The sequence below is a fragment of the Balaenoptera borealis genome (assembly GCF_965194805.1).
Source record: "Balaenoptera borealis genome assembly, chromosome: 6".
NCBI classification, from domain to species: Eukaryota; Metazoa; Chordata; class Mammalia; order Artiodactyla; family Balaenopteridae; genus Balaenoptera; species Balaenoptera borealis.
In genome coordinates, this window is record NC_138863.1 from 63,472,889 (window position 1) to 63,486,360 (window position 13,472).

Here is a 13,472-nt window from a genome sequence, read left to right on the forward strand (position 1 = left end):
ACTAATTTAACCAAAATTTTTGGAACACTAATTATGTACCAGGAAAATGTGTAAGCATCATGGATACAGTGGTACCTTATGAATCATGGTCCTTGTCTTTGTGGAGCTTGGGTCTAGTTGGTGAGACCATAATGAAATCAACGACCATGCAAATAAGTATGTAGTTATAACCTGGTTAGCACTTGACAGGAAAGTACAGAATAACATACAATGTGCAGAATTAGCCTTAACAAATAATAAGCCTACTCATAAGATATAAATTTCCAATGTCTAAATATGTATATTTCTCTTCTAAATTTGGAAGTAACACTCAGAACAATTTGCATAGAAGAGAGACTGTCTTCAATGACAGTATTTTTTTTTTTTGGCTGTACCACGTGGCTTGCAGGATCTTAGTTCCCCAACCAGAGATTTAATCTGAGCCCTCAGCAGTGAAAGCATGGAGTTCTAACCAATGGACAGCCAGGGAATTCCCAATGACAGTCTTTTAAGTCTTTCATTTATGTTGGAGAACAGAATTGAACTGATTTTTACAGAGTGGTATGACTACAAAATGTAAGCTAATCCGTTTTCCCCCTTTGAAAAAAATCCATTCAGACTTATGTGTGATGTAAATTGACCCCAGTCATTAATAATGCATGAAGATAAATTCTTCAAGGGAAAATCCCTGAAAGTATATCCTGTTATGTCTTAAAAATTGGAAATAAATGTTAGAGGGACCAAAATTTGAGACATATTTTGTCTCAAATGCTCATAAATATTTATTAGATGAACTAAAGAATGAATCTGTCTTTAACATCTGCATCACTGGCATCCATTAGAAAGGAATTCACCATGGCTACCCATTACTTTATTCATTTTTACTGGGTCCTATACTAGAGGGTGAGCAAATAATTCAGAACAAATAGGGGCTTTCAGAAATTCCTTGGCTTTGGCTGAATTCACATGATACCAAACATGTAAATAGATATTTGATTGTGTAGACCACACCTTTCTCAGGCCTTTCCTTTACCAGGAACTCCATTGATAAGTTAAATATTTTAATTGTGGGTTATTATGGTCATTGACATGAATACAGTTTGTTGCACTTCTGAATAAATGTTTAGCTTTCATGTGGTAAGATCACTGTGAAAATGGACTTGGGTGGGACAGAAGAGAGGGAGGGGACATTTTCTTACCTGTAAGTAGTAAACATGCCTCCAAAATTACCCAACTCTTTCACAACTTTCTTTCTTGGAAAAAGTATATCATTAAAAGTACAATGTCTCCATTTATTATAATTGGTGTGTTAGTCTCGTACTATACAAAGCAACTCAATGATTTTATCAACATAAGCATGCATGTATAATGTAGGAGCTGGATTTTCTCTTTCATTGTATCGGTTTCCACATATCAATTGTAATCCATTGGATGGAATTTTAGGCTGGAGCCTTCCAAATGGCTCTCGGTGAATAAGGCTAAAAAGGATTACAGAACGTTAGGCCTCCTGATTAGCTTCTCAGAATTTATTTGCTCAGAATAGTCAAATAATAAGGTAACAGAATGAAAGAAGAAGAAAGAAGGAAATATCACAATGCAGTTTACTTTTCTTTCTTTTTTTAATTTTATTTTTAATTTTTGGCTGTGTTGGGTCTTTGTTGCTGCACGTGGGCTTTCTCTAGTTGCAGCAAGCGGGGGCTACTCTTCGTTGCAGTGCGCGGGCTTCTCATTGCAGTGGCTTCTCTTGTTGCAGAGCATGGGCTCTAGGCACGTGGGCTTCAGTAGTTGTGGCACATGGGCTCAGTAGTTGTGGAACACGAGCTCTAGAGCACAGGCTCAGTAGTTATGGTGCACGGGCTTAGTTGTTCCATGGCATGTGGGATCTTCCTGGGCCAGGGCTCGAACCCGTGTGCCCTCCATTGGCAGGTGGATTCTTAACTACTGCGCCACCAGGGAAGCCCCATACTTTTCTTTTCTTTTATCCAATTACAGTGTAGAAACTCAAATGGAGGCTACAAAGTCTTGTAACTTAATTGTGGAAGTGGCATACTATCATTTCTGCCATTTTCTGTTGGTCACACAGACCAGCCCTGGTATACTTTTGGTGAGGATTACACAAGAGTGTGAATATCAGGAGACAAAAACAATCAAGGGCTCCTTGGAGGCTCACTACCACAGCCATTGGGAAGTTTGTGTCCTTACCTGCCCCACATATGGATGCATCGATGCAAAAATCTAAGTCTGTACTTTCTCTTGGATTTCAGTCTATTTTCTTAGCAATGTACATTTAGCTTGTGCACTCAAGTACTATTTTGAAGTTAGACACTTTAAGACAATGTACTTTGAAAAACAGCTTTATTGAGATACAATTCACATACCATAAAATTCACCCACTTAAAGTGTAAAACTCAATAGTTTTTAGTATATTCATAGAGCTGTGCATTCATCACCACAATCAATTTTAGAACATTTTTATTGGCACACAGCCCCCCTACCCCATATCCCTTAAATTTCACTCCCCAATTCTCCATCCCCCCTCAGCCCTAGACAACCACTAATCTATTTTCTGTCTCTGTAGATTTGCCTATTTTGGACATTTCATGTAAATGGAATCATATAATATGTGGTCCTTTGTGACTAGCTTCTTTAACTTAGCCTAATGTTTTCAAGGTTCATCCACGTTGTAGCGTGAATCATACTTCATTTCTTTTTATTGATGAATAATATTTCATTGTATGGATATAATACATTTATAGCGTGGATATATTGAGTGGATTTATCCATTCATCAGTTGATGGACATTTGAGTTGCTTCCTCTTTTTGATTATTACAAATGATGCAGCTATGAACATTTATGTACAAGGTTTCCTGTGGATATATGTTTTCAATTCTCTTGAGTATATACCTAGGAGTGGAATTTCTGGGTCATATGATAAATAAATGTTTAACCATTTGCAGAACTTCCAGACTGTTTTTCAAAGTGGCTGTACCATTTTACATTCCCACTAACATGTGTGAGGCTTCCAATTTCTTCACATTCTTACCAATACTTGTTAGTATCTATATATTTTTAAATTAATTAATTAATTAATTAATTTTTGATTGCGTTGGGTCTTCGTTACTGCGTGCGGGCTTTCTCTAGTTGTGTTGAGCAGGGGGCTACTCTTCGTTGCGGTGCGCAGGCTTCTCATTGTGGTGGCTTCTCTTGTTGCGGAGCACGAGCTCTAGGCACATGGGCTCAGTAGTTGTGGCTCGTAGGCTCTAGAGCGCAGGCTCAGTAGTTGTGGTGCATGGGCTTAGTTGCTCCACGGCATGTGAGATCTTCCCGGACCAGGGCTCAAACCCGTGCACCCTGCACTGGCAGGCGGATTCTTAACCACTGTGCCACCAGGGAAGCCCCAGTATCTATATTTTGACTGTAGCTCCAGTAGGCTGAATAATGGCCCCCAAAGATATGTAGGATATCCCTGGAATCTGCAAATGTTACCTTGCATGGAAAAAAGAGTCTATGCAGATGTGATTAACTTAAAGATCTTGGGTTTCGGGAGATTATACTGGATTACCCAGGTGGGGCCTAAATGCAATCACTAGTATTTCTTAAAGGGACAGTTACTAAAAAGAGGCAGAGGGAGATTTGACTATAGAGAGAAAAATAGAGGCAAGGTGACTATCAAGGAGGAGACTGAAGTGATGTCTCAAGCTCAGGAATGCCAGTAGCTACCAGAAGCTGGAAGAGGGAAGAAACAAATTCTTCCCTAGAGCCTTTAGAGAAAGTACAACCCCGTCAGCACCTGAATTTCAACCCAATGAAGCTGATTCCAGGCTTCTGGCCTCCAGAAATGTGAGAAAGATGGAAGTATGTGTATATATCAAAGGGCAACAAGAGGAATCTTTGAATGATGAGAATATTCTGCTCTTCATTGTATTGATGTCAACATTCTGGTTGTGATATTGTCCTATAGTTTTGCAAGATGTTACCATTGGGGGAAAACTAGATAAAGGGCATATATAATCTCTCTGTAATATTTCTCACAATTGCATTAGCCATTCTGGCAATATGCTACCTTAGTGTGTGGGTATTCTATAAAGCAACTTTACCCAGTGATAAACCATTTGTCCATAGGTCAATGTCCCATGCATTAATGAACATGCACCTTTCAACATTTTGGAAGTAGGATATGGACACATTTCTGCCAGTTTAGGTTGACACTGATATTCACTCTAAGGTGTCAATGCTACTGGGTCTACAGGGCATCAGAACCATTGAAAGGAGTGCTCCTGGTGAGGCAATGCACCTTGTCAGAAAGACCTCATATCGTTGTAAAATATCTTTTACCTTTTCCCTCTAATTGTCATTTCTCTCCCCTCTTCTCTCTTCAACAAATGCGTCAGGGGAATCTTAATGTATCCAAGTAGGCATGTATCAATTTTGTTTTGTTTTTCTTTTTGTTGAAAAGAAAGACAGCCTGTGGTCCAAATCACCTGTAAACTTTACAGAATCCTTTCTAGGATTTTATAATCACAGGAGCTTTCCACCATGCAGATGATGAAGTCTGATGTGCAGTCAAAGGAACCAAGTTGACGTCCCCTTTTCCTTCCTATCAGTTTTTCTGATAGGTTTGCTCTGTTGTCCCAGAAATATTCCCAAGTAGTCTTTAAAACTCTAATGATTCTAATGACTTCTTCCCAGAATCAAATAGAAGTGAGTTAACCATTCATCTCTGGGGTGCCTCAGGAGTGAAAACAATCACAAAGTAGACATGTCCTATCCACAACCCCCGACAGTGATGTAATGCTCCTGAACTTTGCTCCAGTAAATCCCACAGCTGGGTCAGTGCTCAGAGCTCTTAGTCGAGTACATTCATTCATGACTGGCAGCTGAGTTTTTCATGACAGGCACTCTCACCTCTGCTTACAGTGTCTGTAGAATAAATGCACCGCAGGGAATCTAAGTAAAACTTTTTGACAAATACTCATACTTATCTGTTTTTGGACACCCAAATTTTATTTCACAAACAGAAAACCAAGAGTATGCACTCATTTATTTATTTAAAAAAATTTTTATTGGAGTATAGTTGCTTTACAATGTTGTGTCAGTTTCTACTGTACAGCAAAGTGAATCAGATATACGTATACGTATATTCCCTCTTTTTAGGATTTCCGTCCCATTTAGGTCACCACAGAGCATTGAGTGGAGTTCCCTGTGCTATACAGTAGGTTCTCATTAGTTATCTATTTTATACATAGTATCAATAGCATATATATTATGCACTCATTTATACATTAGAAGTCTTTACTCATAAATACTGCATTATATGCTCTATACAAAGATACTTAGCTTTTGTAAGGGCCTCTGATCATGGATACTTGTATACAAGTTTATGACTTTCTAGATCTTTTTCATTCTCCAGGTTCCCTTAAATCATCATGAAAGACTCGGAATGTGGTGAACACAGACATATTAGCTGGTTTGGAGATTGTCAGAGGGGTTGACCAAGGCAGTTGTATCATTAGTATTTTGCAAGTGAAAGAAAAGTCAAGAAACATTCACTGAGTACCTACTTAATGTGTAAGGTATTGTACCAGGCTTCGGGAGTGAGAGCAAGCAGCTTACCTAGTCTTTGCTGTCAAGTAGCTTGCAATTTACTAGCAAGAGAAACATGAATATACTCGATATAAATATATTCAATGAAAATATTGAATAATAGTGCAAGATGGCAATAAAATCTGCCATGGAATAATAGTTCGTTCTGAATTAAATAAATTATACTTAAATACTTGGTCTGAGTTCAGTAGAGGGAGAGAACAATTCAAGCTTGGGTCACAAAAGGAAGGCCTGATAGAAAGCAGAAAGCTGGTAGACTGAGAGCATCTAGGCTAAAGATGCTATTTTCTGATTCTCTAAAGAAATGGACATCATCTAGCTTATCCCTGAGGATCGGGTATATCAACAACCAATATGTTAATTTTTTAATGATAAAATTTCTTATTTCCCGAAAGCGATTTCAGAATCATTTTTTCTCCCCTCCCTGCCTCTGCCAGTTCCAAACCCTGTGTTGCAGTGTGATAGTTGTAATGGGAAAATACTGTGCAGTTTTCTTGCTTTCCCACAAGATCTTTGACTTCAGCCTTAGAAATTGTCCTGGGGAGCGAGGATTCCTGGGCTGTGGTCAGCACAAAGACTGGGTTAATAAAGTGTTTTTCTCTCTCTATGGGAAGATGACACACACATTTCTCCTAGTGTTACTCTGAGAGGAAGGAGTTGAAAAACTGGCTTAAGATTACTGGACGGGTAACAGTAAGCCTCCTGATTTACAGCACACATCTCTCTACCTGTGCCTTTTCAGACACTTGTCTGGCTTTTTAGAACATTTCTCTAACTGTGATTGCGCTATCACTAATGATAAGCATGAGTGAAAGGGGCCTCAGTGGACAGAGCTCTGGGCTGCCATCTAGGGTCCCCTGTCTTCCAACAAATGCCCATTAATTATTTCACAACCCTCGCATCTCTGCCTGTAAAAATGAAGGAGATAGGCATCTTTGCTATGATGGATACCGTGAGGTCTGTTTGGGGATTTGGATCGATTATAATTCTACACAGGTAAAACGCCTTACCCATATTTAATAGAAACATACAATATGTATATCTTAAATTCCTCTGTACTCACAAATGCAATCTTTGTTAGCTAGATCCTACCTGTGAGTCTTACCATTTTTTCCCTCTTTTGAAGGTTTCTGGACATTGAAAGTGAAATGATCAAGTTTGCCAGTTACTATGCTGGCATCGCTGTCGCGGTACTTGTCACAGGATATATTCAAGTTAGTGACGCCTCCATTTTATTTATAGATCAGTAGCTGGGTTCAAAGACGTGACAATGAAATGCAAAGTGTGTTCTTTAAAGCTATTCAGAAGTCCCAAGGACTACAGCTTTATTTCAGGCAGACAACAGACGGTGGGGAAGGATTCTTTCTCTCAGTTGGGGAGGAGCGCTTGTCCAGAGAAATGGAGAATAGACTTTTAGCTTCAGTGTCTTGTTCTCCCCTGCCCTCCCTGCTTCATCCTCTCGTCTAAACTCAGAAATAGACAGTTGTGGGTGTGTTCGTACAGGGAGAGCGAGTACGAACCTTCTTCGTACCTGGAAAAAGCTGGGAGTGGGGAGTTGGAGGAAAGCAAACTTGACTTTCTTTTTCTCTGTTTTTGCTAAAGTCACACCAAAATGCAGTCCAACCCAAGTTCTGTAAACTGAATCCATATTCTAGATTTCAGTTATGGGAAGGCTTGGAGTTAACTCTTATTAAGGAAGAAAAGTATTTCATCTTTTTCCTACTAACGTCGGAAAAATAATAAATGCCCCCTACTCTCCATTCATTTAAGAATTCCAGGAAGTTAGTGTTATTTGTAAAGAGAAATGAGTCAATTTTCACCGTTCTGGCACTGGAGTTTTAATGACAGTCTATTTTTCTTGCATGGGGGAAACTATCAGCAAGATTCCCTGCTTATGTCATAATGTTTGTCTTACTTTCTCTGAAAATCATTGTCCAACAGCTGGAAAACAATGTATGAATGCTTATTGACAGCCTTCTCAGGGGAAAAATTCATCAGAAGTGGCATGCAAAAGTAGTGATTTAAGAGCAATAATTTATTTTTGGTGTGATAAGCCTTCTTTTACACATGAGGGAAGTGAAGCTTAATAAGGTTAACTCTGCAAGTGGCCGAGCTGGATTCAAACCCAAGCCTCTGGCTTCCCTGTTTACAGTGGTTCGGCTCAGCCCCACTTTCGGCAGCAGATGTCAGAGCTCACACCTTAATTCCCAACAAGAGGCATGCTGTGAATTACTTTTGTCCTTTTCTCAACTGTCATAGTGAAAATATTTTCTTCTGAAAAGAGAAGGAATTAATGACTATTTTTATCACAATGCTAAACATTTCTTGCTCTATTTACAGATATGTTTTTGGGTAATTGCGGCAGCTCGTCAGATACAGAAAATGAGAAAACTGTACTTTAGGAGAATAATGAGAATGGAAATAGGATGGTTCGACTGCAATTCAGTGGGAGAGCTGAATACAAGATTTTCTGAGTAAGTGGCTGGTAGGACGTTTTAATGAATGTGTGATTTTTCGCTAATGAAACACTTGTTTCCAAATTAAATAACAATTGGAAACACATTTTCAGTTCTTTTTGATGCATTTTGTCTCTTAAGTTGGGCTTTTATAGGGAGCATGGCTTTTTTCATAGGTTTCATGGCTTCATCAAAATGACTATTATTTTTTTTTAACATCTTTATTGGAGTATAATTGCTTTACAATGGTGTGTTAGTTTCTGCTTTATAACAAAGTGAATCAGTTATACATATACATATGTCCCCATATCTCTTCCCTCTTGCGTCTCCCTCCCTCCCACTCTCCCTATCCCACCCCTCTAGGTGGTCACAAAGCACCGAGCTGATCTCTCTGTGCCATGCGGCTGCTTCCCACTAGCTATCTATTTTACGTTTGGTAGTGTATATATGTCCATGCCACTCTCTCACTTTGTCCCAGCTTACACTTCCCCCTCCCCGTATCCTCAAGTCCATTCTCTAGTAGGTCTGCATCTTTATTCCCATCTTGCCCCTAGGTTCTTCATGACGATTTTTTTTTTCTTAGATTCCATATATATGTGTTAGCATACAGTATTTGTTTTTCTCTTTCTGACATACTTCACTCTGTATGACAGACTCTAGGTCCATCCACCTCAGTACGAATAACTCAATTTCGTTTCTTTTTATGGCTGAGTAGTATTCCATTGTATATATGTGCCACATCTTCTTTATCCATTCATCTGTTGATGGACACTTAGGTTGCTTCCATGTCCTGGCTATTGTAAATAGAGCTGCAATGAACATTTTGGTACATGACTCTTTTTGAATTATGGTTTTCTCAGGGTATATGCTCAATAGTGGGATTGCTGGGTCGTATGGTAGTTCTACTTTTAGTTCTTTAAGGACCCTCCATACTGTTCTCCATAGTGGCTCTATCAATTTATATTGCCACCAACAGTGCAAGAGGGTTCCCATTTCTCCATACCCTCTCTAGCATTTATTGTTTGTAGGTATTTTCATGATGGCCATTCTGACTGCTGTGAGATGATATCTCATTGTAGTTTTGATTTGCATTTCTCTAATGATTAATGATGTTGAGCATTCTTTCATGTGTTTGTTGGCAATCTGTATATCTTCTTTGGAGAAATGTCTCTTTATATCTTCTGCCCATTTTTGGATTGGGTTGTTTGTTTGTTTGTTTGTTTGTTTGTTTTAAGAAATTCACGTTCTTATTTATTTATTTATTTTATTGATTGATTGATTGATTGCTGTGTTGGGTCTTCGTTTCTGTGCGAGGGCTTTCTCTAGTTGTGGCAAGCGGGGACCACTCTTCATCGCGGTGCGCGGGCCTCTCACTATCGCGGCCTCTCTTGTTGCGGAGCACAGGCTCCAGATGCGCAGGCTCAGTAATTGTGGCTCATGGGCCCAGCTGCTCCGTGGCATGTGGGATCCTCCCAGACCAGGGCTCGAACCCGTGTCCCCTGCATTGGCAGGCAGATTCTCAACCACTGCGCCACCAGGGAAGCCCATGGGTTGTTTGTTTTTTGATATTGAGCTGCATGAGCTGCTTGTAAATTTTGGAGATGAATCCTTTGTCAGTTGCTTCATTTGCAAATATTTTCTCCCATTCTGAGGGTTGTCTTTTCGTCTTGTTTATGGTTTTCTTTGCTGTGCAAAAGCTTTTAAGTTTCATTAGGTCCCATTTGTTTATTTTTGTTTTTATTTCCATTTCTCTAGGAGGTGACTCAAAAACGATCTTGCTATAATTTATGTCAAAGAGTGTTCTGCCTATGTTTTCCTCTAAGAGTTTTATAGTGTCTGGCCTTACATTTAGGTCTTTAATCCATTTTGAGTTTATTTTTGTGTATGGTGTTAGGGAGTGTTCTAATTTCATTCTTTCACATGTAGCTGTCCAGTTTTCCCAGCACCACTTATCAAAGAGGCTGTCTTTTCTCCACTGTATATTCTTGCCTCCTTTATCAAAGATAAGGTGACCATATGTGAGTGGGTTTATCTCTGGGCTTTCTATCCTGTTCCATTGATCTATATTTCTGTTTTTGTGCCAGTACCATAGTGTCTTGATTACTGTAGCTTTGTAGTATAGTCTGAAGTCAGGGAGCCTGATTCCTCCAGCTCCATTTTTCTTTCTCAAGATTGCTTTGGCTATTTGGGGTCTTTTGTGTTTCCATACAAATTGTGAAATTTTTTATTCTAGTTCTGTGAAAAATACCAGTGGTAGTTTGACAGGGATTGCACTGAATCTGTAGATTGCTTTGGGTAGTATAGTCATTTTCACAATATTGATTCTTCCAATCCAAGAACATGGTATATCTCTCCATCTATTTGTATCATCTTTAATTTCTTTCATCAGTGTCTTACAATTTTCTGCATACAGCTCTTTTGTCTCCTTAGGTAGGTTTATTCCTAGATATTTTATTCTCTTTGTGGCAATGGTAAATGGGAGTGTTTTCGTAATTTCATTTTCAGATTTTTCATCATTAGTGTATAGGAAGGCAAGAGATTTCTGTGCATTAATTTTGTATCCTGCTACTTTACCAAACTCATTGATTAGCTCTAGTAGTTTTCTGGTAGCATCTTTAGGATCCTCTATGTATAGTATCATGTCCTCTGCAAACAGTGACAGCTTTACTTCTTCTTTTCCAATTTGGACTCCTTTTATTTCTTTTTCTTCTCTGATTGCTGTGGGTAAAACTTCCAAAACTATGTTGAATAATAGTGGTGAGAGTGGGCAACCTTGTCTTGTTCCTGATCTTAGTGGAAATGGTTTCAGGTTTTCACCATTGAGGATGATGTTGGCTGTGGGTTTGTCATGTATGGCCTTTATTATGTTGAGGTAAGAAGTTCCCTCTATGCCTACTTTCTGGAGGGTTTTTATCCTAAATGGGTGTGAATTTTGTCAAAAGCTTTCTTGCATCTGTTGAGATGATCATATAGTTTTTCTCCTTCAACTTGTTAGTATGGTGTATCACATTGATTGATTTGCATATATTGAAGAATCCTTGCATTCCTGGGATAAACCCCACTTGATCATGGTGTATGATCTTTTAATGTGCTGTTAGATTCTCTTTCCTAGTATTTTGTTGAGGATTTTTGCATCTATTTTCATCAGTGATATTGGCCTGTAGTTTTCTTTTTTTGTGACATCTTTGTCTGGTTTTGGTATCAGGGTGATGGTGGTCTCGTAGAATGTGTTTGGGAGTGTTCCTCCCTCTGCTATACTTTGGAAGAGTTTGAGAAGGATAGGTGTTAGCTCTTCTCTAAATGTTTGATAGAATTCGCCTGTGAAGCCATCTGGTCCTGGGCTTTTGTTTGTTGGAAGATTTTAAATCTCAGTTTCAATTTCAGTGCTTGTGATTGGTCTGTTCATATTTTCTATTTCTTCCTGGTTCAGTCTCAGAAGGTTGTGCATTTCTAAGAATTTGTCCATTTCTTCCAGGTTGTCCATTTTATTGGCATAGAGTTGCTTGTAGTAATCTCTCATGATCCTTTGTATTTCTGTAGTGTCAGTTGTTATTTCTCCTTTTTCATTTCTAATTCTATTGATTTGAGTCTTCTCCCTTTTTCTTCTTGATGAGTCTGGCTAATGGTTTATCAATTTTGTTTACCTTCTCAAAGAACCAGCTTTTAGTTTTATTGATCTTTGCTATCATTTCCTTCATTTCTTTTTCATTTATTTCTGATCTGATCTTTATGATTTCTTTCCTTCTGCTAACTTTGGGGTTTTTTTGTTCTTCTTTCTCTAATTACTTTAGTTGTAAGGTTAGGTTGTTTATTTGAGATGTTTCTTGTTTCTTAACGTAGTATTGTATTGCTATAAACTTCCCTCATAGAGCTGCTTTTGCTCCATCCCGTAGGTTTTGGGTCGTCGTGTTTTCATTGTCACTTGTTTCTAGGTATTTTTTGATTTCCTCTTTGATTTCTTCAGTGATCTGCTGGTTATTAAGTAGTGTATTATTTAGCCTCCATGTGTTTGTGTTTTTTACAGATTTTTTCCTCTAATTGATATCTAGTCTCATAGCGTTGTGGTCGGAAAAGATACTTGATATGATTTCAATTTTCTTAAATTTACCAAGGCTTGATTTGTGACCCAAGATATGATCTATCCTGGAGAATGTTCCATGAGCACTTGAGCAGAATGTGTATTCTGTTGTTTTTGGATGGAATGTCCCATAAATATCAATTAAGTCCATCTTGTTTAATGTATCATTTAAAGCTGGGGTGTCAAAGTCCCCTACTATGATTGTGTTACTGTCGAATTCCCCTTTTATGGCTGTTAGTATTTGCCTTATATATTGAGGTGCTCCTATGTTGGGTGCATAAATATTTACAATTGTTATAACTTTTTCTTGGATTGATCCCTTGATCATTATGTAGTGTCCTTCTTTGTCTCTTGTAATAGTCTTTGTTTTAAAGTCTATTTTGTCTGATATGAGAATTGCTACTCCAGCTTTCTTTTGATTTCCATTTGCATGGAATATCTTTTTCCATCCCCTCACTTTCAGTCTGTATGTGTCCCTAGGTCTGAAGTGGGTCTCTTGTAGACAGCATATATACAGGTCTTATTTTTGTATCCATTCAGCCAATCTATGTCTTTTGGTTGGAGCATTTAATCCATTTACATTTAAGGTAATTATCGATATGTATGTTCCTATTACCATTTTCCTAATTGTTTCGGGTTTGTTATTGTAGGTCTTTTCCTTCTCTTGTGTTTCCTGCCTAGAGAAGTTCCTTTAGCATTTGTTGTAAAGCTGGTTTGGTGGTGCTGAGTTCTCTTAGCTTTTGCTTGTCTGTAAAGTTTTTAATTTCTCCATCAAATCTGAATGAGATCCTTGCTGGGTAGAGTAATCTTGGTTGTAGGTTTTTCTCCTTAATCACTTTCAATATGTCCTGCCACTCGCTTCTGGCTTGCAGTCTTTCTGCTGAAAGATCAGCTGTTCACCTTATGGGGATTCCCTTGTGTGTTATTTGTTGTTTTTCCCTTGCTGTTTTTAATACTTTTTCTTTGTATTTAATTTTTGATAGTTTGATTAATATATGTTTCTCCTTGCATTTATCCTGTATGGGACTCTCTGTGCTTCCTGGACTTGATTGACTATTTCCTTTCCCATATTGGGGAAGTTTTCAACTATAATCTCTTCAAATATTTTCTCAGTCCCTTTCTTTTTCTCTTCTTCTTCTGGGACCCCTATAATTCGAATGTTGGTGCGTTTAATATTGTCCCAGAGGTGTCTGAGACTGTTCTCAATTGTTTTCATTCTTTTTTCTTTATTCTGGTCTGAGGTAGTTATTTCCACTATTTTATCTTCTGGGTCACTTATCCATTCTTCTGCCTCAGTTATTCTGCTATTGATCCCTTCTAGAGAATTTTTAATTTCATGTATTGTGTTGTTCAT

The 13,472-nt window shown here is 38.3% G+C and overlaps 1 protein-coding gene across 3 annotated transcripts in view; it reads left to right on the forward strand.

Annotated features, from left to right (window-relative positions):
- The window catches only part of ABCB11 (ATP binding cassette subfamily B member 11), a 99,611-nt gene that overhangs the window by 20,147 nt on the left and 65,992 nt on the right, over positions 1–13,472 (forward strand). For 2 of the 3 annotated variants that reach the window (XM_082396838.1, XM_082396840.1), the window contains exons 6-7: positions 6,711–6,798; positions 7,925–8,058. The exons of the other annotated variant lie outside the window; for it this stretch is intronic. In XM_082396838.1, the coding sequence (XP_082252964.1) occupies positions 6,711–6,798; positions 7,925–8,058 (222 nt within the window). The remainder of the gene's footprint in view (positions 1–6,710; positions 6,799–7,924; positions 8,059–13,472) is intronic. 3 annotated transcript variants of the gene reach the window in all.